This window comes from Anomaloglossus baeobatrachus, chromosome 5 (genome assembly GCF_048569485.1).
Source record: "Anomaloglossus baeobatrachus isolate aAnoBae1 chromosome 5, aAnoBae1.hap1, whole genome shotgun sequence".
NCBI lineage: Eukaryota > Metazoa > Chordata > Amphibia > Anura > Aromobatidae > Anomaloglossus > Anomaloglossus baeobatrachus.
The window spans coordinates 85111238-85138041 of record NC_134357.1 but is presented as its reverse complement, the minus strand read 5'-3'; the positions used below and the strand labels follow the sequence as shown (position 1 = coordinate 85138041).

Genomic DNA, 26804 nt, shown 5'->3' with positions numbered 1-26804 from the left:
ATGCTCAATGTGGTACACACAAGGACACAGGACAGAGGTTGTGTCAACTTTAATCCATGTCAACTGGCTGCAAGTATGATTTAGTTATTGCCAACACCTGTTAGGTGCCACAGGTAAGTTACAGGTGCTGCTAATTACACAAATTAGAGAAGCATCACAGGATTTTTCAAACCGTGCCAATACTTTTGTCCACCCCCTTTTTTATGTTTGGTGTGGAATTATATCCAATTTGGCTTGGACAACTTTTTTTTATTTTTTTCATTGAAGACAAATTAAATGAAGATAATAGTACCAAAGAATTTGTGATTGCAATCATTTTCAAGAAGAAACTGAGTATTCTCTGACAGAATTGCAGGGGTGACAATACTTTTGGCCAGCACTGTAGGTGTGCGAGAACCATCGCATAGCACTCCACTACAGCGGTGTACAGTGCAATATATGCATCAGCTGACAATGAAGGAGATAGTGAGATTATTCCTTCCCTCTCCACCCCGGCTGTGCTGCGATCGCAGGATCACAGTGGCATGACACTCGGCTTATACTCGCAGCAGAGTGGAAGCCGAGGGTCATGCGATGCACTCATTGTAGTGCTCATGTGGCCCCAGCCTAACTGCAAATGTGACATTGCGCCAGGCCAGCAAATCAACAAAAAGAGCTGCGGATGGTGTCGGTGCTCAGGGCTATTGTCCGTCGGCCACAAACCAATGACGCAACTGCTGGACCAGGTCCTATAAAATAATTCCACCAATTCTACGCTCTATGGTCAACAAAAATCATGTCTGATTGATGACCCATTCAATAATTTCCCCACCTAGACATCGTTTCAATGCTGGCAGGTTGAACCATGGCATTATTACATGTTGAAGATGAGGGTGCCATGCATGGGAGAAACCTGGAAAAGTGGAATTTGGGGCTGAAAAATTAAGGGTGACCATCCACATTAGATGAACATCGTCCAAAGTCACCGACTCTCCCCATGACACAAAAAGATTTGGCATTATTTCACCATGCCAGTCCTTTCTGGTCACTGGAGGTAGGCGTCTGGGACAGTCCTGCTTGTGATGACCGGTCCACCTCTGTGACACTAGACCACTACACAGTCGATTAGGACATTCAGCTCTGGGATCGTTGCCTTCTCCCTTATGAGGTTCGGACAGGGGAATGTTCTCTGTATTCTTGGGATTAATGTGGGGGTGGGGGAATCTTTCACAACTATTATAATGGACGTCAGGAGTAAACTGTGTTCTGCCTATAAAGGATAGGTTATTTATTTGCAGGAAGTGTCATATGTTTTGCAGGCGGAGGGTTGGTGTGGACGCATTTTCCGCCTGCTCTGTGTAGGTGTAGGACATTCTTCTGCTGTTTCTCATTTGTTTTCTTTCTGTCACGCTAGGTAAGGTTAATCATTTATGCATTCTCCAGACAAATGTAACACATTGCCCTCGTATCATGTCATCCAGAACTTTATCTGCTCACGTAAGCCTTTTGGAAGGATGCCCTCACTATAATGCCATGCTATAACGATCTGTAATTCCCTGTCATTATTACCAATTACCCAGATGTATCTGCAGATCTCACCAGCTGTGATGGCTGTTCTGCTGAATGGTAATGGTTGAAGCAGAGAAACACTGAACCCGAAAGCTGAAAGGGAACCAGTCACCAGGTTTTCCCTTGTAAGCTGTGGCCACCACCAGTGATCCCTTATATACAGCTTTCCAGAATACTGTATATAGGAGCCCAGGCCGCTCTGCATAATGTAAAACAACACCTTTAAGTTACGTGCCCACAATTAGGACTCGCTGCATCATGACCTGCGGGGGCCGCGAGTCTCTTCCGCAGGAGACTGCAGCTGCTTGTGTCCACGATCAAGGTTCAGGGCGCTGCGGTCTCACTTTTGTGTTCTCCCTACAAAGGACGCTTGCGACTCCGAACAAAGAATTGGCATGGTTGCGGCTCGTAAAGCTGCACTGCAGATCAGTTTTCGCTGCAGGCAGTAGACGCACAGTGGGCATGGGATTTCTAGAAATCCCGTCCACTGTGCTTGTACTGTACAACGCAGCACGTTGAACGCAGTGAAAACACCCTGCATTCAAAACACTGCAAACACTGATTGTGGGCACGCACCCTAATAATACTCACCTAGGGGCAGTCTGGTCCAATGGGTGTTGCTGGCCTTGGTCCAGCGCCTCCTCCATCTTGTGCAATCGCGTCCTCCGGCCCAGCCCTGTGTGCATGACGCACAGAGAGGCCTCCATTGTGCTCCTGCGCATGTGCAATTTGATCTGCCAGGCTGAGTACTTGCTGTATTTGTTGTTTTGCGTATTTTACAGCATTTAGGGTCATGTTTTCTGAAAGTGGAAAACCCCTTTTAATATTGTGTTTTGCATGAACAGCTAATGGGGGCCGCAAACAATCGGTCAATTGCGAGCATGTCCCTCCTGGAATGTACCTGATCATACATATCTGAGGAACCAGGCACTATGTTACAAGACAATACCTGTAGAAGTGTTATACAGTCATATGAAAAAGTTTGGGCACCCCTATTAATGTTAACCTTTTTTCTTTATAACAATTTGGGTTTTTGCAACAGCTATTTCAGTTTCATATATCTAATAACTGATGGACTTGGTAATATTTCTGGATTGAAATGAGGTTTATTGTACTAACAGAAAATGTGCAATCCGCATTTAAACAAAATTTGACCAGTGCAAAAGTATGGGCACCTCAACATAAAAGTGACATTAATATTTTGTAGATCCTCCTTTTGCAAAAATAACAGCCTCTAGTCGCTTCCTGTAGCTTTTAATGAGTTCCTGGATCCTGGATGAAGGTATATTTGACCATTCCTGTTTACAAAACAATTCCAGTTCAGTTAAGTTTGATGGTCGCCGAGCATGGACAGCACGCTTCAATTCATCCCACAGATGTTCAATGATATTCAGGTCTGGGGACTGGGATGGCCATTCCAGAACATTGTAATTGTTCCTCTGCATGAATGCCTGAGTAGATTTGGAGCGGTGTTTTGGATCATTGTCTTGTTGAAATATCCATCCCCTGCGTAACTTCAACTTCGTCACTGATTTTTGCACATTATTGTCAAGAATCTGCTGATACTGAGTTGAATCCATGCGACCCTTAACTTTAAAAAGATTCCCGGTGCCGGCATTGGCCACACAGCCCCAAAGCATGATGGAACCTCCACCAAATTTTACTGTGGGTAGCAAGTGCTTTTCTTGGAATGCCGTGTTATTTTGCCTCCATGCATAATGCCTTTTTGTGCGTCCAAACAACTCAATCTTTGTTTCATCAGTCCACAGGACCTTCTTCCAAAATGTAACTGGCTTGTACAAATGTGCTTTTGCATACCTCAGGCGACTCTGTTTGTGGCATGCTTGCAGAAACGGCTTCTTTCGCATCACTCTCCCATACAGCTTCTCCTTGTGCAAAGTGCACTGTATTGTTGACCGATGTACATTAACACCATCTGCAGCAAGATGATGCTGCAGGTCTTTGGAGGTGGTCTGTGGATTGTCCTTGACTGTTCTCACCATTCTTCTTCTCTGCCTTTCTGATATTTTTCTTGGCCTGCCACTTCTGGGCTTAACAAGAACTGTACCTGTGTTCTTCCATTTCCTTACTATGTTCCTCACAGTGGAAACTGACAGTTTAAATCTCTGAGACAACTTTTTGTATCCTTCCCCTGAACAGCTATGTTGAATAATCTTTGTTTTCAGATCATTTGAGAGTTGTTTTGAGGAGCCCATGATGCCACTCTTCATAGGAGATTCAAATAGGAGAACAACTTGCAAGTGGCCACCTTAAATACTTTTCTCATGATTGGATACACCTGTCTATGAAGTTCAAAGCTCAATGAGGTTACAAAACTAATTTAGTGGTTTAGTAAGTTAGTAAAAAGTAGTTAGGAGTGTTCAAATCAAGAAATTGATAAGGGTGCCCATACTTTTGCACCGGTCAAATTGTGTCTAAATGCGGATTGCACATTTTCTGTTTGTACAATAAACCTCATTTCAATCCAGAAATATTACTCAGTCCATCAGTTATTAGATATATGAAACTGAAATAGATATTGCAAAAACCCAAATTGTTATAAAGAAAAAAGGTTAACATTAATAGGGGTGCCCAAACATTTTCATATGACTGTATCTTCTGCCCATGGAGAAAAGCATCTAGTTTTATAGTAAATGGCCTGCTTTTTCATGCAGCAAGTTATTAATCATCCAATCATTTCTTCTGGTTCACAGGCACATCAGCAAAGCCGAAAAGCCGACAGGTTTCTGGCCACAGGAAAATATGAAGAGGCTATTGCATGTCACAGGAAAGCTGCCGGTATGTTCTGTACGGTCTATTAATCCACATATATTGTAATTTATACTGATTTTGGGAACATAAAGACAATTCTACAGTGTTTACTGCGCTAAAGAGTAGGTAGCCATCCTCAGCGCACATTAGAGGGGCCCCGATCCTCCCCGATTGAAGATGTAGGAGAAAAATAAAGGACTGGTGGTTAGTGATGAGCTGGTTGGTTTTACCGTGCCCAAGTGGTTTGTTTTAGTGGAAGATAAGCTGCTCCTAAAGGTGTCCGGCAACTGCCAGGGCGGTTGTAGACAAAGTGAGTAACTGAGCCAACTTAAAAGGGGGGGGGGGCCCAAATTCTAAGGTAGTCCACCATCACACAGAAAGATGTCTATCTAGATGAGTCCTGATTGACTGCATTCATGTTGATTGTTGGTCCTTTATTGGACTGTTCACACAGAACGACGAACAATGATGGGGACAGGTCAGTAACTAATGCGATCATTTTGTAATACCATGTTATCAGCAGGATATCACCTGGTTACTGGGGGCAAGGTGCTGCCAATAACAATGATTAACAGGACAACACCAGGCGGCCGCATGTTGCTCGTGCTAGTGTGAGCAGCCTACGAGGCCTCATCGTACTACCATGTCCTGCAGAATCACTGGACTCGTCTCCCATCGAGCACATCAGGGACGTCATTGGTCGGGAATTTCAATGGAAGCTGCCGGTAGCGGATCTTTAATGATTTGCGTGCCTAGTGCATTCAGCGCAGCAGAACACTCCTCAGACCTCCATTAATAGTAGCCACCAAGAGGTGTGTGGGGATTTCTGCACGTGGTGCTCATACTCAATACCGACTGAATCGAGATATCTTGAAAATGTTATTTTCCATCTTTTACAGCATTAACATGTCTATGTCTGTGATTTCTGAGGTGCAGTATATTATATATATTGCACCACGGAGATTACAGGATGTATATACAATATACAGACTAAGACCCGGTGCGCACTGGGAAATAACTTTTTCTTAAGAAAACTCTGCACCCTCTGGCAGAATACCGCGCCCGTGGTATTGCCGCAGTTGTTCTATGGCAAAAAACGTAGGTACCTGCAGAAAAGAAGTGACATGCTCATTCTTTTTGTTACCGAAATTCTGCAGCAAAACCTAGAGGAAAAAAAAACGCAGTGTGCGCACAGCATTTTTTTTCCATAGGTTTTGCTGGGGAAGGACTGCAGCAAGGTTAGGAACAAAAATCACACCTTTTCTGCAGCAAAAACCATGTTAAAAAACCACAATGTGTGCACAGGGCCTCAAGGGAAAAAAAAAACCTAGTTTTTTTTTGCCTTTATTGGTGCTTTTGAAAATAGCAGATTTTCACTTCCTCCTGGAACCTTTCTCAAGCGTGGTGCCTTTATTAGTGGATATGCATTTTTCCCTTTGGGGACGGGTTCCTTGGGCAATTGCTCAGTTTGCCGCCCCCCATCCTAACACGCCTGTTTACCCCACTCTTCCCATTCAGAACACCCGCACGCTCAGACGTTTGGGAGGGATCATTGTCAGACAAATGGGTCAATGGCCATTGAACGTCTACGGCCTGTTGACAACCTGTAAACTGTGGATTCAAAACCAGACGTGGCTGTTCGTGTTAATCTGTAACTCTAGTGATCATGTCCTAAGCTGTGGGAAATAATCACACTTTTCCTACAAGTTTACTGGAATAATTTTCCAATAAAACCCATCACGTGAACTTGTTTCCTATTTTCTTATTAAATAAATTTGCAGGTTTTGCACATCATTATATCATGGTTTCACTTTGGCAAAAGTCATGGAAAATTCCCTGAGGTAACCGGTGTCAGGGTTATGTTACATCTTCTCAGTATTGTACAATGGAGGGTCGGTATCGGAAGCAAAATGCGACTGAAGACCCAGGAAAAAGCTCATATAAAGGAGAATTCCTGACAGGCCCCATAATTTCACACCCAGGCTCAAAAAGGTCAGCTAAGAAAATAGGAAGACGCACACCCACCTCACTGAATCATCACAAGGGATTAAATAATCTGTAATCCTGAGTTATTTAATTTAAAGCTGTTTTCCCAAAAACTAATAGATCTTGGAATAATAATAGGTTCCACATTTGAATGTGTTTAAAAAAAATTAAAATGTTGCTGTTCTGAGATCTTGTAGATGTACCACTTCTATGTACTGTGTAATGGCTGTGTCTGACCGTACAGGGACATGGTCTGATAATACCACGGAAGAGCAAACAAAAACAGTTGTTTGAATCTGACTAACCCAAATTTTAGCACAGCAATGTGGACCCAGCCTTAAAGTGAACCTGTCATTAGAAATTTAGCTATAAAGCTAAAAGTTCCCCCCTCTGCAGCTCCTGGGCTGCATTCTAGGAAGCTTCCTATAGTTCTTGTGGCCACTTTTATACCAAAATAAACACTTTGTAAACTTGTACCTTTTTCTTATGCAAATTTCGTAAATCTTCCATGGGGGCGGGCTGCCTGGGGTCCGTTGCTGTCATCCTGCCGATTTACGCCGCCCCCAAATGCTGAATTTCAAAGCTTAGGACGCCGCCCCTGGGTGCCCGTGGTCCCGCGCATGCGCTGTTCCACTGTAGCGGTGCCGTGCACTGTGTGCACGTGTGACCGCTGGTGACGCTTTGCGCGGGCACGAGGTTATGGGCGGCGCTGTGAGTGTCATCAGCAAGTGCCGCCCATAACCTCGTGACCGCACTTTCCCCTATTACTCCAGCGTTCTGCGCAAGCTGGCCAGATGACCGGACGTCACCTGCTGCTGAGCAGGATGGGAAAGAGGTGACGTCCGGTCACCTGGCCAGCGAGCGCGTCACCAGCGGTCACACGTGCACACAGTGCACGGCACCGCTACAGTGGAACAGTGCATGCGCGGGACCACGGGCACCCAGGGGCGGCGTCCTGAGCTTTGAAATTCAGCATTTGGGGGCGGCGTAAATCGGCAGGAGGACAGCAACGGACCCCAGGCAGCCCGCCCCCATGGAAGATTTACGAAATTTGCATAAGAAAAGGTACAAGTTTACAAAGTGTTTATTTTGGTATAAAAGTGGCCACAAGAACTATAGGAAGCTTCCTAGAATGCAGCCCAGGAGCTGCAGAGGGGGGAACTTTTAGCTTTATAGCTAAATTTCTGATGACCGGTTCCCTTTAAAGGGAATCTGTCACTAGGCTTTTGCCACCTAATCAAAGAGAAGCATAACGTAGGGGCAGAGATCCTGATTCTAGCAATTTGTCACTTACTGGGCTGCTTAGTGTAGTTTTGATAAAATCACTGATTAATCAGCAGTCAATTATCATTACAGGACTATTTGGCATGCTGCAGGTAGTCCAGCATATTCATGATCTCTGTATAACTGTAGCAGAGAAAACATTGATTTCTTTATCGTTCCTTTGGGAGACCCAGACCATGGGTGTTTAGCTTCTACCTTCGGAGGACACACAAAGTACTACACTTAAAAGTGTAGCTCCTCCCCCTGAGCTTATACACCCCCTGGTGAGCAGACCCAGCCAGTTTATCGCTTTGTGTTCGGGAGGCATACATCCACACATGCATTCTCATATGATTTTTTCCTTTTGGAACGAGATTGAAGAGTGGGGTCCACGTCTGGATCCCAGGCATGACCCTTCTCACCCCACTGTGTCGGCGGTGTTGTAAGGTTGATTCCTAGGCTGGAGCCTTTACATGCCGTGCTCCTTCACCATCCCTTCTGGGCTCTGGCTTGAAGTGGGAGCCAGCACGGTCTCCATGCTTGGCAGGACACCGGTCTCCATCCGCAGCCCTTCAGGACCCTGCTGGACCGGAGCACTCATCCCCAGGGACTTGGCCCTGCGTCTCAGCAGTTAAGTACCTGAGACGTTTAGATTTCGGGGTCCCTGTACTTTATTGATGGGGGAGAGTGTGCTTATTGTGTTTACTGACATTTCCGGCGGGTTCTCTAGCTGTCGCCTGAGAACAGCGCCGATGGTGCCTGCGCGTCGGCCGCGCCGCTCAAATTTAGGCCCCGGCTTCGCCGGAGGCCTAGTTTCTGTTTCACTGCCCTCGCATGTCACTCATGCAGAGGGACAGGCTCGGCTCTTCCCGGCGGCCGTTCTGTACAGGGGAGAGACACTCCCCACTGCTGTGCGTGTCTCCTCCCCTGTAGGTCTCTATGGCCCTTCAGATCCCGCTCCGCAAGCAAGTCCCGCCCCCTCTCTTCGCTCCGGCGGCCATTTTCTCAGCGTTCTCTCTGCGATCAGTCATTGCAGCGCTGGTCTGCAGCATCTCTGCTGAGGTGCTGTGCTTGGGGGTCCGGGCTTCGGGATCTGGAGGGCACACAACACCGCTCCAGCGGTCTGGTAAGCCACAACCGGTCTCCGGTTGTGGACCTCTGTATATACTCTCTGGGGTTCATTCTCTGGCAGAGCCCCCACTCCAGCAGCATGTCTCACACGAGGAGCAAGGCCCCAAAGCTTTATGCTGTATGCGCTGCATGTAAGCTCCTGCTGCCTGAACCGAGCACCTTCCCACATTGTGATGCCTGCTCTAACTTGGCGGTGCCACAGCCTGGAGTCTCACCCCCAGTGGTCTCAGGCTGCTCTTGCTCCTGTGGCTGAACCCCCGGCTTGGGTAGAATCCTTTTCTAGGTCTATCTCCCAGTCTTTTGCTGAGTCCATGGGACTTCTGTCCAGGACTTTGCTGAATATGCATCAGCCCCCCTCACAGGGTGCCTCTGCTGCTAGGGCTCTCTCAGGACCGGAGCTCACAGAGGATTCATCATCAGGGCCCAGACCCCGTCCTCCTAAGAAGAGACGCAGGGTTCCCTCTCCCTCCTCCCGTGGCTCTGATTCCAGAGCTGACTCGCTGGATGAGGAGGATGCCTTTACAGGGGGCTCGGAGGCTAACTCCACGTGCCCCATTGATCTGTCCGAGGGTGACTCAGACCTTAGTGACTTGATTGCTTCTATTAATTCTGTACTGGATCTCAATCCGCCAGTATCAGAGGAGCAACCCTCTCTGGCAGAAAAGCATCAGTTTACCTTGCCTAAGAGAGCAAAGAGTGTGTTCTTTAACCACTCCAGGCCGCTGTGACCAAGCCCAGGGCCTGTCCTGACAAGCGCTTCCCAAAGCGTGGTTCTGATGACCGTTTTCCCTTTCCACCAGAGGTGGTCAAGGAGTGGGCTCAGTCCCCAAAGGTAGACCCTCCGGTGTCTAGGCTTGCAGCCCGGACCGTTGTGTCGGTGGCTGATGGCACTTCCCTTAAGGATTCCACTGACCGCCAGATTGACCTTCTGGCCAAATCCGTGTATGAAGCGGCGGGGGCCGCGTTTTCTCCGACTTTTGCAGCAGTGTGGGCTCTCAAGGTCATCTCTGCTTCTCTAGAGGAGATGCATTCCCTCACCAGGGAATCTATGCCCGAAATGGATGCCTTAACTTCCCAAGCTTCGGCCTTTTCATCCTATGCCATGTCTGCCATGCTGGAGGCTTCTCACCGCACTGCGGTGGCTTCGGCTAATTCCCTCGCTATCCGCAGAATCTTGTGGCTTTGAGAGTGGAAGGCAGATGCTTCTTCAAAGAAGTACCTTGCTGGGCTCCCCTTTGCTGGGTCCCGGCTGTTCTCCGAACAGCTGGAGGAAATTATTAAGGAAGCTACTGGCGGGAAGAGTACTTCAATGCCTCAAACTAAAGCCAGGAAACCTTTCCAGGGTAGGAATCAGTCGAGGTTTCGCTCCTTTCGTTCCTCCAACTGGTCGTCCTCTAAGCCCTCGGCCTCGTCCGCTAACTCAGCCAAGGACCAGATATCCAACTGGCGCACAAAAGCGCGTCCACAGAAGACCGCAGGAGCTGCTGCCACTAAGGCAGCCTCCTCGTGACTATCTGCCCGCCCCAGCAACGTCCTTAGTCGGTGGCAGGCTCTCCCACATTGGCGACGCTTGGTTTCAACACGTCTCCGATCAGTGGGTGAGAGATATCATCTCCCACGGCTACAGGATAGAATTCTCTTCCAGTCCGCCAAACAGATTTTTTTCTCTCAACTCCCCCCTGCTCCAAGGCCGCCGCCTTCTCACAGGCCGTGGCATCCTTGCAGGCAAACGGAGTAATTGTACCAGTTCCCGCCCGGGAACGGTTCAGAGGTTTCTACTCAAATCTCTTCCTAGTTCCCAAAGAGGACGGTACCTTCCGGCCCATCCTGGATCTGAAGCTTCTCAACAAGCATGTTCAGGTGCGGCGCTTTCGCATGGAGTCTCTGCGATTGGTCATTGCCTCTATCCCAAGGGGATTTCCTGGCATCCATCGACATCAGAGATGCCTATCTGCATGTGCCAATTGCAGTGTCACACCAGCGTTGACTACGTTTTGCAGTAGGAGAAGATCACTTCCAATTCGTGGCTCTCCCCTTCGGGTTGGCCACGGCCCCTCGGGTATTCACCAAGGTCATGGCAGCAGTGATTGCAGTTCTGCACCTCCAGGGGTTGGCAGTGATTCCTTACCTGGACGACCTTCTAGTCAAGGCTTCATCCAGCGCAGACTGTCAGCGGAGTGTGTCGCTCACTCTCTCCACTCTAGCTCAATTCGGGTGGCTGGTCAATCTGCCCAAATCCAATCTGACTCCGACCCAGAGTCTGACGCACCTAGGGATGCAGTTCGAGACCTTGACGGCACTTGTGAAGTTGCCCTTAATCAAACAGCAGTCCCTCCAGCTAGCGGTGCGCTCTCTGCTGAGGCCCCGCCGTTATACCCTCAGGTGTCTGATGCAGGTGCTGGGTCAAATGGTGGCGTCCATGGAGGCTGTTCCCTTTGCCCAGTTCCATCTGCGCCCCCTGCAGCTGGACATTCTCCGCTGTTGGGACAAGCAGCCTTCCTCCTTACACAGGTTAGTGGCTCTGTCGCCACAAACCAGGAGCTCTCTTCAGTGGTGGCTTCGGCCCCTCTCCCTGTCCCAGGGGCGCTCCTTCCTGGCCCCGTCCTGGGTGATTCTCACCACGGATGCCAGTCTATCCGGCTGGGGAGCGGTATATCTCCACCACAGAGCGCAGGGCACTTGGACTCCGTCCGAGTCAGCCCTTTCAATCAATGTGCTGGAAACCAGAGCCGTGCTTCTAGCTTTCCAACCTTTCACCACCTGTTGGCGGGCAGGCACATTCGAGTCCAGTCAGACAACGCGACAGCGGTTGCCTACATCAATCACCAAGGCGGGACACGCAGCCGCCTGGCGATGTTGGAAGTACAACGCATCCTTCAATGGGCGGAGGACTCCAAGTCCACCATATCCGCAGTCCACATCCCAGGCGTGGAAAACTGGGAGGCAGATTATCTCAGCCGTCAAACCGTGGACGGTGGCGAGTGGTCCCTGCACCCGGCAGTGTTTCAGTCAATCTGCCGCAAATGGGGCACTCCGGACGTGGACCTAATGGCATCCCGTCACAACAACAAGGTTCCCGTTTACATGGCTCGCTCCCACGACCCTCAGGCATTCGCCGCGGACGCACTGGTTCAAGACTGGTCCCAGTTTCGTCTGTCCTACGTGTTTCCCCCTCTAGCTCTCTTGCCCAGAGTTCTGCGCAAGATCAAAATGGAGGGCTGTCGAGTCATCCTCATTGCACCGGACTGGCCCAGGCGAGCTTGGTATCCAGACCTGCTCCATTTGTCCATAGAGATGCCGTGGCATCTCCCGGACCGTCCAAACCTACTCTCACAAGGTCCGTTTTTCCGCCTGAATTCCGCGGCTCTCAAATTGACGGCGTGGCTCTTGAGTCCTGGATCTTGACGACTTCTGGTATCCCTCCTGAAGTCATCTCCACTATGACTCGGGCCCGTAAGTCTTCCTCCGCTAAGATCTATCACAGGACTTGGAAAATTTTCCTGTCCTGGTGTCACTCTACTGACCATCCTCCTTGGCCATTCTCCTTGCCGACCCTTCTGTCTTTTCTACAGTCCGGTCTGCAGCTAGGACTGTCCCTCAGCTCTCTCAAGGGACAAGTCTCAGCTCTGTCAGTTCTGTTCCAGCGGCGTCTCGCTCGGCTGGCTCAGGTCCGCACCTTCACGCAAGGCGCGTCTCACATCATTCCGCCTTACCGGTGGCCCTTGGATCCCTGGGACCTTAATGTAGTTCTCACGGTTTTGCAGAAACCCCCCTTTGAGCCTCTTAGGGAGGTCTCTTTGCATCGTCTTTCACAGAAAGTGATTTTTCTGGTGGCCATAACGTCCCTCAGGAGAGTCTCTGATTTGGCCGCGCTCTCTTCGGAGTCTCCTTTTTTAGTTTTTCATCAAGACAAGGTGGTTCTCCGCCCGACTCCGGATTTTCTTCCTAAGGTGGTCTCTCCTTTCCACCTTAACCAGGACATTACCCTACCTTCCTTTTGTCCGGCTCCTGTTCATCGCTTTGAAAAAGCGCTGCATACTCTGGATCTGGTGCGTGCGCTCCGGATCTATGTGTCTCGCACCGCTGCTCTTAGGCGGTGCACTTCTCTCTTTGTGCTAACCACAGGTCGGCGCAAGGTCCTCTCTACTTCTAAGCCGACCTTGGCCCGTTGGATTAGATCGACCATTTCGGACGCCTACCAGAGTTCTCAGGTGCCTCCCCCGCCGGGGATCAAGGCACATTCGACCAGAGCTGTTGGTGCCTCTTGGGCTTTCAGGCACCAGGCTACGGCTCAACAAGTCTGTCAGGCTGCCACTTGGACTAGCCTGCATACCTTTTCGAAGCACTACCAAGTGCATGCTCTTGCTTCGGCAGATGCGAACTTGGGCAGACACATCCTTCAGGCGGCTGTCGCCCATTTGTGAAGTTAGGTTCTGCCTACTTCTTGCCTTTTTTTCGGTTTATTCCCACCCAGGCACTGCTTTGGAACGTCCCATGGTCTGGGTCTCCCAAAGGAACGATAAAGAAAAAGAGAATTTTGTTTACTTACCGTAAATTCTTTTTCTTATAGTTCCATATTGGGAGACCCAGCACCCTCCCTGTTGCCTGTTGGCAATTTTCTTGTTCCGCGTGTTATCACCGGCTGTTGTTGTGGACAGAGTCTCCGGTTGTTCCGGCTTTTGCTCTGTTCTACTTGTGGGTGGCTATTCTCCTTCAGCTTTTGCACTAAACTGGCTGGGTCTGCTCACCAGGGGGTGTATAAGCTCAGGGGGAGGAGCTACACTTTTAAGTGTAGTACTTTGTGTGTCCTCCGGAGGTAGAAGCTAAACACCCATGGTCTGGGTCTCCCAATACGGAACTATAAGAAAAATAATTTACGGTAAGTAAACAAAATTCTCTTTTTTATCAAATTGACAGGAAACAGCTCATTATGTGACACATCGCTAGAATCAGGGTCTCTGTCTCTAGATTATGCTGCTATCAGATGGGGGAGCAAAAATCTTGTGACAGATTCCCTTTAAGCCAACATAGGTTGGCCAAACCCTTCAATATTGACAGGTTCCACCAACAGAATGTGTATACGGGCCCCGGACAGGTGCCTGTTGGAGAAGAGAAGTAACCACATGGTCGATTTTGGATTGCCAATTCTTATGTTCTCTCTACATCTCCCTCATGTAGAACATAATAGTACTTCTGTGTGTAGGAGAGTGGCTGAGACGGCGGTCAGAAAAGCGATCAACCGAACAATCGTTTGACTGACGGCCATCTAGTTGTGTGTTTTCTATAGTAGGGCAGAATCTGAGATGGTTTCAGATTGGTCTAAATTGTTTGGTTTTTTTTTTTTTTGGTTTTTTTTTTTTTTTTTCTTTTTTCAAACCACTATTTTTATTAACTTTTAATTTTATGAAAAAACGATGATGTTGATATTCTATTTACATATTGTACACCCAATGACAATGGAGTAAAGGAGAGTGGATCCTGCCGAAGGAAGCTTATGAGTAATCCTACAAGAACCTCAATATGGATGGGAAATCTGTATTGCCAGGTTCTGTGGGTCCAGTCTGATTGTCTTAAATGTCATTACATGTCCACACAGCGCGGCCTTGCTCACATATTCTGCTTTCTTTATTACAGCCTACCTCTTGGAAGCCAAACGGTTGACACAGTCTGAGCAGGTAAGATGGCATAGTAGCCGTCATAAAAAAAAAAAAAAAATCTTTATTTTTATATAGCGCTAACATATTCCGCAGCACCTTACATACATCAGGCACACTGTCCCATTGGGACTCACAATCTAAATTCCCTATCTGTATGTCCTTGGAGTGTTGGAGGAAACCGGAGAATCCGGAGAAACCCCACGCAAACACGGGGAGAACATACAAACTCCTTGCAGATGTTGTCCTTGGTGGGATTCGAACCCAGGACTCCAGTGCTGCAAGACTGCAGTGATAACCACTGAGCCACCATGCTCTTTAATGACGAATTACTACATTTTAGAAAGTCTAAATCCATCTTAATTATACCTAAAGGGAATATTGAGATTCATGTAAATCTAATAATGGTTGTTGTTTTGCCTTAAATGGCAAAATTGCAAACTGCTAATAAAATAAACCCTTTTGCAATTTACATTGTAGGCAAGGAGCAAAGCACTAACAAGCTTTATGCTATAAAGCTTGTAAAGGTCCAGTCACACTAAACAACTTACCAGCGATCCCAACAATGATCCGACCTGATAGGGATCGCTGGTAAGTTGCTAGGAGGTCGCTGGTGAGATGTCACACTAAGCGACGCTCCAGCGATCCCACCAGCAACCTGACCTGGCAGGGATCGCTGGAGCGTGGCTACACGAGTTGCTGGTGAGCTGTCAAACAGGCAGATCTCACCAGCAACCAGTGTCCCAGCCCCCAGCCAGCAGCGCCGCATGGAAGATGCTGCGCTTGGTAACTAAGGTAAATATCGGGTAACCAACCCGATATTTACCTTGGTTGCCAGCGCACGCAGCTACATGTGCAGGGAGCAGCGCACACCGCTTAGCGCTGGCTCCCTGCTCTCCTAATTACAGCACACATCGGGTTAATTACCCAATGTGTACTGCAGCTACATGTGCACAGAGCAGGGAGCAGCACACAATGCTTAGCGCTGGATCCTTGCTCTCCTAGCTACAGTACACATGGGGTTAATTACCCATGTGTACTCTGCTACACGTGCAAGAAGCAGGAGCCGGCACTGACAGTGAGAGCGGAGGAGGCTGGTAACAAAGGTAAATATCGGGTAACCAAGGACAGGGCTTCTTGGTTACCTGATGTTTACCGTGGTTACCAGCGTCCGCAGAAGCCGGCTCCTGCTGCCTGCACATTCAGTTGTTGCTGTCTCGCTGTCACGCACAGCGATCTGTGCTGCACAGCGGGAGAACAACAACTAAAAAATGGCCCAGGACATTCAGCAACAACCAACGACCTCACAGCAGGGGCCAGGTTGTTGCTGGATGTCACACACAGCAACATCGCTAGCAACGTCACAAAAGTTGTTCGTTAGCAGCGATGTTGCTAGCGATGTTGCTTAGTGTGACGGGGCCCTTAAGAGCTGCTCTAAAGCTGGCTGCTTACTGCTGCAGAAGCATGTTTGCCTGTGCTTGCAGCATCGGAGAGCTCACAGCTCGGGTCAATGGTGCCACCGTGCTGCTGGTTTGAACTGATTGAACGTGCCCGTGATCTAGACAACAGGTACTTTACTTTTAAGATTTGTTTCTTGTCAGTGAATGGAAACCTTGTTGTTTGGGCTCATAGGCTAAAAACGTCTGAATAAACAGTTACATGACCTTTGTGTCAAAAAAAAGCTTGTAAGTGTGATTGTGGCTTTGGCTATAATGTTTTTCCAGTAAGAGTTTGGGGCATTGATTATGTTCTTGTTGACGGCTACATTGATTTAAACCTTGTCTACATGTGTTTTCTGCTCCAGGCTCAGCTGTCATTGGAGCTACAGCGGGAGAGTCATATAAAGCAACAGCTCTTAATTCAGGAAAGATTGAAAAGAGCCAAACGAGAAGACAAACTCCGTGCTCAACAAAAAGCAATAGCTGCGGAAAAGGAGTTTACTGCGCATCTCCAGACGTCATGCAGATCATCTGCAGATGACACTGACAGCCAAAATGCACTTGTTTCTGCAGGCCAGAAAACCAGTTCTAACCCAGGGAAGTCTTTACAGGAAATCCACAGTGTCCTTGACCGAGAACCAGACTCACTACTATATCTGCTGCAGAAGAGGAAGGAACCACTGGAACCTTTCAGGGCAAATCGAGTTCCTAAAGATGACAAAACTAAACTGGAGGAGCAGGCCACCAAGATTAAAGAGCTAAACCTACTGGTGGACACCCTCTTGGCCGAAAATGAAAAACTGAAAAAAGAGAACCGGAAGCTTCGGGCAGAGGTGGCAAGACTACAGCAGAATCCAGAGAAGGAGTTGGACATGGACACCGATTTTGTGGAGAAGTCTGAGCTGTGGAGTCTGCAGCAACCGACTCCAAGTTCTCCAAACCCCTCGTCTACTTGGCAGAATTTTGTAGCAAATACTGGGAAGGTGAAGGACATTCCTATACCTAATCTTCCTCCTCTAGACATTCCCTTACCAGATCTTCCTCCCCTCGAGCTCCCAGAGGATATACAATCGCAAATCACAGAGTTTAAAGGACTTATGGACAGCTAGGGATGTGACTGACTAAATCTGAGGACAATCACAAGGGAAGACCATCTTGGAAGCAATATTGGAAGGGCTTCTGCGCCTTTGCCAGAGTTTACCATAGACGGTGGAGAACTTCAGTACATCGGTAGACATGTCACTGTGAAATATAAAATCAGTCCCTAGATGGAATAGATCGAAAAAGAAATGCCCACTGAAGAGTGAGGAGCGAGCTCGTGAAACAATACTACTTTTTCTTGTTTTTTAATCCAAACCAAATGACTGGAGGAACTTTTAAAGCAACTTTACCGAAAGTGATATATAAGTTATATACAGAATTCTCGAACAACAATGCAGAACGTCTATTATCTGTGATAGCAGAACCTCTGTATTCTCCGCACACGCTTTCTGTCATGCGGTCAGAATGTACGCGTTTTGGGATGCACAGATTTTGTAAACTCAGAAATCACGTGTGTACAGCGGACACACGACTCTGCTCGTGCCACACTGCACTCCTAGATCTTAACCTCAAACCAACAGTGACACATGTAGATTTATTTTTTTCTGTTCTGGAACCAAATTACATGATATTTCTAAATAATCAGTTTACAAAATTGAAAAAAAAATCAGGGTGCATCGTAACTTTGCTGTATATTATAGTATGTGGTTATGCATTGTTCACAAATACTTACTGAAAAGATATCAGTATCTCAATATAACAGTGCATGGGCGCAAGATATGCTGAATGGCAGAATTTGATTGACTATAATAAAGAGTGTTTATATCTGGAGTGTCTGCAGATTCTGTGTAACGTGCAGCGGCTGCAGGGAAAGGCCTTCATAGTTGATAACGTGTAGCTGCCAACAAGAGCCAGGTAATAAGGTGGACAGATTAAAATAAATCTTACTGCTGAGAATAAGGGATTAGCAGAGATTATTGCAGTAAGGGTGGGTTCACCTCACGTTACTTGCACCATTAAGCACTCCATTGCAGGAGCCAAAACATAGTATTCAGTTATGTTCCAAAATATGACTTCTCTGCAGTGTCCATTATTTAAGACTACGCTATTGTCTGGCAAAAAAATATGGGCACTGATGGAAAGGAGGTGAGCCGGAGGAGTCCGCAGGTTAAAGGAGGTGAGCCGGAGGAGTCCGCAGGTTCAAGGAGGTGAGCCGGAGGAGTCCGCAGGTTAAAGGAGGTGAGCTGGAGGAGTCCGCAGGTTAAAGGAGGTGAGCTGGAGGAGTCCGCAGGTTAAAGGAGGTGAGCTGGAGGAGTCTGCAGGTTAAAGGAGGTGAGCTGGAGGAGTCTGTAGGTTAAAGGAGGTCAGCTGGAGGAGTCCGCAGGTTAAAGGAGGTGAGCTGGAGGAGTCTGCAGGTTAAAGGAGGTGAGCTGGAGGAGTCTGCAGGTTAAAGGAGGTGAGCTGGAGGAGTCTGCAGGTTAAAGGAGGTCAGCTGGAGGAGTCCTCAGGTTAAAGGAGGTGAGCTGGAGGAGTCTGCAGGTTAAAGGAGGTGAGCTGGAGGAGTCTGCAGGTTAAAGGAGGTGAGCTGGAGGAGTCTGCAGGTTAAAGGAGGTGAGCTGGAGGAGTCTGCAGGTTAAAGGAGGTCAGCTGGAGGAGTCCGCAGGTTAAAGGAGGTGAGCTGGAGGAGTCTGCAGGTTAAAGGAGGTGAGCTGGAGGAGTCTGTAGGTTAAAGGAGGTCAGCTGGAGGAGTCCGCAGGTTAAAGGAGGTGAGCTGGAGGAGTCCGCAGGTTAAAGGAGGTGAGCTGGAGGAGTCTGCAGGTTAAAGGAGGTGAGCTGGAGGAGTCTGCAGGTTAAAGGAGGTGAGCTGGAGGAGTCTGCAGGTTAAAGGAGGTGAGCTGGAGGAGTCCGCAGGTTAAAGGAGGTGAGCTGGAGGAGTCTGCAGGTTAAAGGAGGTGAGCCGGAGGAGTCTGCAGGTTAAAGGAGGTGAGCTGGAGGAGTCTGTAGGTTAAAGGAGGTCAGCTGGAGGAGTCCGCAGGTTAAAGGAGGTGAGCTGGAGGAGTCCGCAGGTTAAAGGAGGTGAGCTGGAGGAGTCCGCAGGTTAAAGGAGGTGAGCTGGAGGAGTCTGCAGGTTAAAGGAGGTGAGCTGGAGGAGTCCGCAGGTTAAAGGAGGTGAGCTGGAGGAGTCTGCAGGTTAAAGGAGGTGAGCTGGAGGAGTCTGTAGCTTAAAGGAGGTGAGCTGGAGGAGTCTGCAGGTTAAAGGAGGTGAGCTGGAGGAGTCCGCAGGTTAAAGGAGGTGAGCTGGAGGAGTCTGTAGCTTAAAGGAGGTGAGCTGGAGGAGTCTGCAGGTTAAAGGAGGTGAGCTGGAGGAGTCTGCAGGTTAAAGGAGGTGAGCCGGAGGAGTCTGCAGGTTAAAGGAGGTGAGCCGGAGGAGTCTGTAGGTTAAAGGAGGTCAGCCGGAGGAGTCCGCAGGTTAAAGGAGGTCAGCCGGAGGAGTCCGCAGGTTAAAGGAGGTGAGCTGGAGGAGTCCGCAGGTTAAAGGAGGTGAGCTGGAGGAGTCCGCAGGTTAAAGGAGGTGAGCTGGAGGAGTCCGCAGGTTAAAGGAGGTGAGCTGGAGGAGTCCGCAGGTTAAAGGAGGTGAGCTGGAGGAGTCCGCAGGTTAAAGGAGGTGAGCTGGAGGAGTCCGCAGGTTAAAGGAGGTGAGCTGGAGGAGTCCGCAGGTTAAAGGAGGTGAGCTGGAGGAGTCTGCAGGTTAAAGGAGGTGAGCTGGAGGAGTCTGCAGGTTAAAGGAGGTGAGCTGGAGGAGTCTGCAGGTTAAAGGAGGTGAGCTGGAGGAGTCTGCAGGTTAAAGGAGGTGAGCTGGAGGAGTCTGCAGGTTAAAGGAGGTGAGCTGGAGGAGTCCGCAGGTTAAAGGAGGTGAGCTGGAGGAGTCTGCAGGTTAAAGGAGGTGAGCTGGAGGAGTCTGCAGGTTAAAGGAGGTGAGCTGGAGGAGTCTGCAGGTTAAAGGAGGTGAGCTGGAGGAGTCTGCAGGTTAAAGGAGGTGAGCTGGAGGAGTCTGCAGGTTAAAGGAGGTGAGCTGGAGGAGTCTGCAGGTTAAAGGAGGTGAGCTGGAGGAGTCTGCAGGTTAAAGGAGGTGAGCTGGAGGAGTCTGCAGGTTAAAGGAGGTGAGCTGGAGGAGTCTGCAGGTTAAAGGAGGTGAGCTGGAGGAGTCTGCAGGTTAAAGGAGGTGAGCTGGAGGAGTCTGCAGGTTAAAGGAGGTGAGCTGGAGGAGTCTGCAGGTTAAAGGAGGTGAGCTGGAGGAGTCTGCAGGTTAAAGGAGGTGAGCTGGAGGAGTCTGCAGGTTAAAGGAGGTGAGCTGGAGGAGTCTGCAGGTTAAAGGAGGTGAGCTGGAGGAGTCTGCAGGTTAAAGGAGGTGAGCTGGAGGAGTCTGCAGGTTAAAGGAGGTGAGCTGGAGGAGTCTGCAGGTTAAAGGAGGTGAGCTGGAGGAGTCTGCAGGTTAAAGGAGGTGAGCTGGAGGAGTCCGCAGGTTAAAGGAGGTGAGCTGGAGGAGTCCGCAGGTTAAAGGAGGTGAGCTGGAGGAGTCCGCAGGTTAAAGGAGGTGAGCTGGAGGAGTCCGCAGGTTAAAGGAGGTGAGCTGGAGGAGTCTGCAGGTTAAAGGAGGTGAGCTGGAGGAGTCTGCAGGTTAAAGGAGGTGAGCTGGAGGAGTCTGCAGGTTAAAGGAGGTGAGCTGGAGGAGTCTGCAGGTTAAAGGAGGTGAGCTGGAGGAGTCTGCAGGTTAAAGGAGGTGAGCTGGAGGAGTCTGCAGGTTAAAGGAGGTGAGCTGGAGGAGTCTGCAGGTTAAAGGAGGTGAGCTGGAGGAGTCTGCAGGTTAAAGGAGGTGAGCTGGAGGAGTCTGCAGGTTAAAGGAGGTGAGCTGGAGGAGTCTGCAGGTTAAAGGAGGTGAGCTGGAGGAGTCTGCAGGTTAAAGGAGGTGAGCTGGAGGAGTCTGCAGGTTAAAGGAGGTGAGCTGGAGGAGTCTGCAGGTTAAAGGAGGTGAGCTGGAGGAGTCTGCAGGTTAAAGGAGGTGAGCTGGAGGAATCTGTAGGTTAAAGGAGGTCAGCTGGAGGAGTCCGCAGGTTAAAGGAGGTGAGCTGGAGGAGTCTGTAGGTTAAAGGAGGTGAGCTGGAGGAGTCCGCAGGTTAAAGGAGGTGAGCTGGAGGAGTCCGCAGGTTAAAGGAGGTGAGCTGGAGGAGTCTGCAGGTTAAAGGAGGTGAGCTGGAGGAGTCTGTAGCTTAAAGGAGGTCAGCTGGAGGAGTCCGCAGGTTAAAGGAGGTGAGCTGGAGGAGTCTGTAGGTTAAAGGAGGTGAGCTGGAGGAGTCTGTAGGTTAAAGGAGGTCAGCTGGAGGAGTCCGCAGGTTAAAGGAGGTGAGCTGGAGGAGTCTGCAGGTTAAAGGAGGTGAGCTGGAGGAGTCTGTAGCTTAAAGGAGGTGAGCTGGAGGAGTCTGCAGGTTAAAGGAGGTGAGCCGGAGGAGTCCGCAGGTTAAAGGAGGTGAGCCGGAGGAGTCCGCAGGTTAAAGGAGGTGAGCCGGAGGAGTCCGCAGGTTAAAGGAGGTGAGCCGGAGGAGTCCGCAGGTTAAAGGAGGTGAGCCGGAGGAGTCCGCAGGTTAAAGGAGGTGAGCCGGAGGAGTCCGCAGGTTAAAGGAGGTGAGCCGGAGGAGTCCGCAGGTTAAAGGAGGTGAGCCGGAGGAGTCCGCAGGTTAAAATAGGTGAGCCGGAGGAGTCCGCAGGTTAAAGGAGGTGAGACGCAGTCTGCACATTTTTATATTTTAAATTCGATTTGCCTCATTTCAGTGGACGGATACTGTGTGAATGCCCCGTATGGTAAAGACCATAAAAGTACCTCTAAATACAAAAATACAAAAATGGCTGATGTACATATACATTAACCTACAAATGAAATTTTGATGCACACTTAAGCACCAAAGCGTTTGGTCATGAGTTAGAGAACATGGCCAATCCTTGTTTCCCCAGGAGATAAGCGGTTCCTTGTCAATAGAAAGCTGAGCACTCAGCAGGTTGGATCTTTAGGCTGGAGTCACACTTGCGTTCGAAAAATCGTTCCGATTCTCATGCCTGAGAGTAGCATGAGCTCTGTCCGAGTGTTGATCCGTAAGCAATGCAATTGCAATGTGAGTCTGTGATTTTTCTCATGATAGTAGCCCGTGAGCAATCCGTATGTGATCCGTTTTATTAGCAGCTATTAGTCATTTACAGTCATGTACAGGAGCATTTACAGTGTTCTCTGCTACATGATTGAATTGTATTTAGAAAAATGGATGTCACTAGGATGGTCCATGTGCCGTCCGTGTGCCATCCGTTTTATTCTCACACTCAAAGGCTTGCATTAGAGAGTATCGCGCGAGAAACTCTAAAAATCGCAGCATGCTGCAATTTTTTTTTTTCAGTCTGAAGTCTGAGCGGAGAAAAAAAAGCAGATAGGAGCTGCCTCATTGATTAACATTGGTTCGAGTGCAATGCGAGATTTTCTCACATTGCACTCGTGCGAGTCAATCGCAAGTGTGACGCCGGTCTTAGAAGCAGATATACCTGCCCTTAGAATTTAGTTTCAATATTTCGTACATCTTGCACTAAACCCCATCATGGGCGACTCAGGACAAACAACCAGTTCTCAACTTAAAACAATTCTGTATTCTCTGAGCACTTGATGATAGTAATGATTTCCCTAAGTCTTTACAAAATTATGGCTCACAGAAGCATGGGGTGCCCACATCAGAGCCAAGAACCTACAGACTAGCAACAGCTTCCAAGGTCTTCTTTCTTCATCTGATATCTCTTTACAACCTTGGTCATATGTCTTGTCACATGTGACTGCTGGAGGAGTGGACACTTATCAGAGGAGACCAGATTAGAGCTCATTCACACAGCAGTATTATTAGGTCAGTATATTTACAGTCGGTACAGAAAGTATTCAGAACCCCTTTAAATGTTTCACTCGTTTCATTGCAGCCATTTGGTAAATTCAAAAAAGTAATTAATTTTTTTTTTCTCAATGTACACTCTGCACCCCATCTTGACAGAAATATTGAAATTTTTGCATATTCATTAAACAAGAAAAACTGAAATATCACATGGTATCACAAGTATTCCGACACTTTGCTCAGACACTCGTATTTAAGTCATATGTTGTCCATTTCCTTGTGATCCTCCTTGAGATGGTTCTAATCCTTCATTGGAGTCCAGTTGTGTTTAATTAAACTGATAGGTGTGCGCCTTTCCAAATCAAGTCCTGTCTATATAAGACCTCACAGCGCATGTCACGCCAAATGAGAATCATGAGGTCAAAGGAACTGCATAAGGAGCTCAGAGACAATTTCTGGCAAGGCACAGATCTACCTAAGGTTACAAAAGAATTTCTGCAGTACTCAAGGTTCCTAAGAGCACAATGGTTTCCATAATCCTTAAATGGAAGAAGTTTGGGACCACCAGAACTCTTCCTAGACCTGGCTATTCAGCCAAACTGTCTCGTTGGAGCAGAGCCTTGGTGAGAGAGATGAAGGAACCCCAAGATCACTGTGGCTGAGCTCCAGAGATGCAGTAGGGAGATGGGAGAAAGTTCCACAACGTCAACTATCACTGCAGCCCTCCACCATTTGGGCTTTTATGGCAGAGTGGCCAGACGGAAGCCTCTCCTCAGTGCAAGACATGTGAAAGCCTACACATGAAGAACTTCCAGACTATAAGAAATAAGATTCTCTGGTCTGATGAGATGAAGATAGAATTATCACCAAAAAGTTCTAAGCGGTATGTGTGGAGAAAACCAGGCACTGCTCATCACCTGCACAATTCAATCACAACAGTGAAACATGGTGGTGGCAACATCATGCTATGGGGCGTTTTTCACCTGCAGAGACAGGACGACTGGTTATAATTGAATGAAAGATAAATGCGGCTGAGTACAGAGATATCCTGGAAGAAAACCTCTTCCAGAGTGCTCTGGACCTCAGACTTGTCCGAAGATTCACCTTCCAACAAAACAATGACCCTAAGCACACAGCTAAAATAACAAAGGAGTGGCTTCAGAACAACTGTGACCATTCTTGAGTGGCCCAGCCAGAGCCCTGACCTAAACCCAATTGAGCATCTCTGGAGAGACCTGAAAATGGCTGTCCACCAACGTTCACCATCCAACCTGACTGAACTGGAGAGGATCTGCAAATCCAGGTGTGAAAAACTTGTTGCATCACTCATGGCTATACTAGCTCAAAAGGGTGCTTCTACTCAATACTGAGAAAAGGGTCTGAATACTTATGACCATGTGATATTTCAGGTTTTTTTGTTTAATAAGTTTGCAAAAATTTCTATTTGTTTTTTTTCTGTCAAGATGGGGTGCAGAGTGTACATTAATGAGAAAAAAAAATAACTTTTTTTTAATTTACCAAATGGCTGCAATGAAAGTGTGAAAAATTTAAAGGGGTCTGAATACTTTCCGTACCCACTGTACATCAGTGTTTGTATGTAAAACCAGAGTGCCACTTGCAGAGAAAAACTATAATTGAAAGATCTGACACATGTTCTGTGTTTTGGAGACACTTCTGGTTTTGACAAATGCTGATGTGTGAATGAGACTTTATAGAGACACTGGCAGAAGATCAGGCAAGGGAACCATTGAAGCATTGGTGGAGGGATGAGTATAGTGTTCTTATTTTTTTTTTTTTATTCATTTTAAATGACATTGTTCTGATCAGGAGAAGCGATTGGTTAGTGCAGTCGTAAAGTCCCCTGAGGGGACAAATAAAATCAATAAAAAAAATGTAAAAAAAAAAGTTTTTTAAAAAACTAAGTTCAACTTACCCCCCTTTTACCCCATTGAAAATGAAACGGTAATAAAAAATACACATATTTGGTATCATCGAGTTGAGAAATGCCCAATAAAAATTAATCTGATCAGTAAAGGGCGTAGCAAGAAAGAAAAAAAAAAACTACAGAATTACAGCTTTTTGGTTGTCAGAACATTGCGTTAAAATGCAATAACAGGCGATCAAAACAACGCATCTACGCAAGCATGTTATAATTAAAACATCAGCTCAGGATGCAAAAAATAAGCCATCACACAGCTCCAGATCCTGAAAAATAAGAACGCTACAGGTCTCGGAAATTGGCGACAAAAGTGAAATTGTGGATAAGAAATCCTTCTTTTGCAGTCTTGGGAACGTCTTGGCTCCAAGAAGGGGGTCAAAGTGCAAACGCTGGCAAATTGAGTGCTGAGTATTATTATATATACGGTAGTAATAAACCTATAATAAAAGAATGGAAACTAAGGCTGGGTATAAGGCTAAGGACACATGGGCATTTAGAATCTGATGTGAGAGCATCAAATTCATTATGTTATTGACCCCCGGCTTCCACTCTGCTGCGAGTGTGAGCGAGTGTCATTCTACTGTGATGTGATCCTGCGATCGGAGCACAGCTGCGGAGGAGAGGGAGGGACTAATCTCCCTATCTCCTTTAATATCAGCTGATGCGTATATTGCACAGCACTTTGGTGTTATCCGAGTGCAGTGCAATGTTTTTCTCGCACCCATAGACTTGAATGGGTGCGAGTGAAAACAAATCTGATTCCACCCTCAGCATGCTGTGATTGTTTTCTTGGTCCGATTAGGGCTGAGAAAAAAAATCGCTCATGGGAGCGACCTCTTAGAGTAACATTGGTCCAAATGGAATGATTTTTTTTTTCTTCCCATCGCATTCCACTCCCTCCGTTTTACTCGCCGTGTGTCCTTAGTCTTAACCAGATATCCGCTCAGCAATCTGTAGGTGGTCTTTCTTTTGAAACCTCCAAAGTGGTATTCAGACGTTCCCTCTGAATGGAGCCTTTGACTTTATTGAGACAAACTGATCTACTTTCTACACATTATTGCATCTGTCTAAAAACACTGAATCTGACCTGTGAGATCTCATCCTACAATTCTCTTTATGTTGTCTGCTCCCTGCGTTGTATCTCTGCCAACACTAACCAGTTTGGGGTGTGATGGCCTCTTATCAGTACTTGTCTTATCCATAGTTATTGCTGCTGGTGCGGTTACATATATACAGCACATTAAATGCTGGGCACGTTCAATAGTTTAGAGTACACTGACATCTAGTGGTGAAATGCTGCATTGCCACCTGATTATTTTTACAAATCCATCACATAAAAGGAAAAATCTGTCCGCCTGCATACAGGAAAGCATAAATCTCTTTCTAGTTGTCTAGGCTTTTGATGTCTAAAAGGATTTTCTTTATTTCAAAGCCACTAAGACGCTTTTATGTAATTTTACAGCGTGTACTATTTTACCAGATAAGCACAATAATGTTCATCAGTTGCTCAGTATGTGGTGTTTATTTCTCACTTTTTTCTTTTTAAGTTATAGATAGTCTAAGACTCTGAAGTCTTGTTTGTTACATGTAAGGTTATTGCTGTATGAGTCAATTATGGACACGTGATGAGTTAACATCAGAACTGTTATTCCAATCCCAGCATTTTTGGTGAGGTGATAATAGACTTACACCACTGGAAAGAACACATCAAATTCCCTAAGTGATATGTGTTTGCTTCTTAATGAATTTGGTGTTTCATATTTCAGCAAACCCTTCATTAAGGCTGATATCTTATGGACAATGCCAGTCTCAGTGAATCCACCCCAATGTGTTTTTGAGCAGGTCCTCTTAAAAACCTGAAAATTTGCTTAAAAAAATGCGTGCAATATTCTTCTTATCCATTTTGCTGTCATATGTGTTCAGTCTTTTGAATATTTTTTTTTTTCAAAAAATTGTGAAAAATGCCTAGTGCGAAATAGTCTTTCAATAACCTCCTGATGGAAAACTTCAAACTAAGCATAATAATTAATAATATATTAAAAAAAAAAAGAAAAAAAAACAATACTTCAAAAATTCATCATAATTGCTTCAGGAAACAAAACCAATTGGAAAACTT

General features: G+C 47.4%; 1 protein-coding gene across 1 annotated transcript in view; it reads left to right on the top strand.

Annotated features, from left to right (window-relative positions):
* NRBF2 (nuclear receptor binding factor 2) overlaps positions 1–17665 on the top strand; it is a 34051-nt gene extending 16386 nt beyond the window's left edge. The window contains exons 2-4 of the mRNA XM_075352339.1: positions 4263–4347; positions 14335–14375; positions 16159–17665. Of these exons, the coding sequence (XP_075208454.1) occupies positions 4263–4347; positions 14335–14375; positions 16159–16902 (870 nt within the window). The 3' untranslated portion in view covers positions 16903–17665. The remainder of the gene's footprint in view (positions 1–4262; positions 4348–14334; positions 14376–16158) is intronic.
* The last annotated feature ends 9139 nt before the right edge of the window (positions 17666–26804 follow it).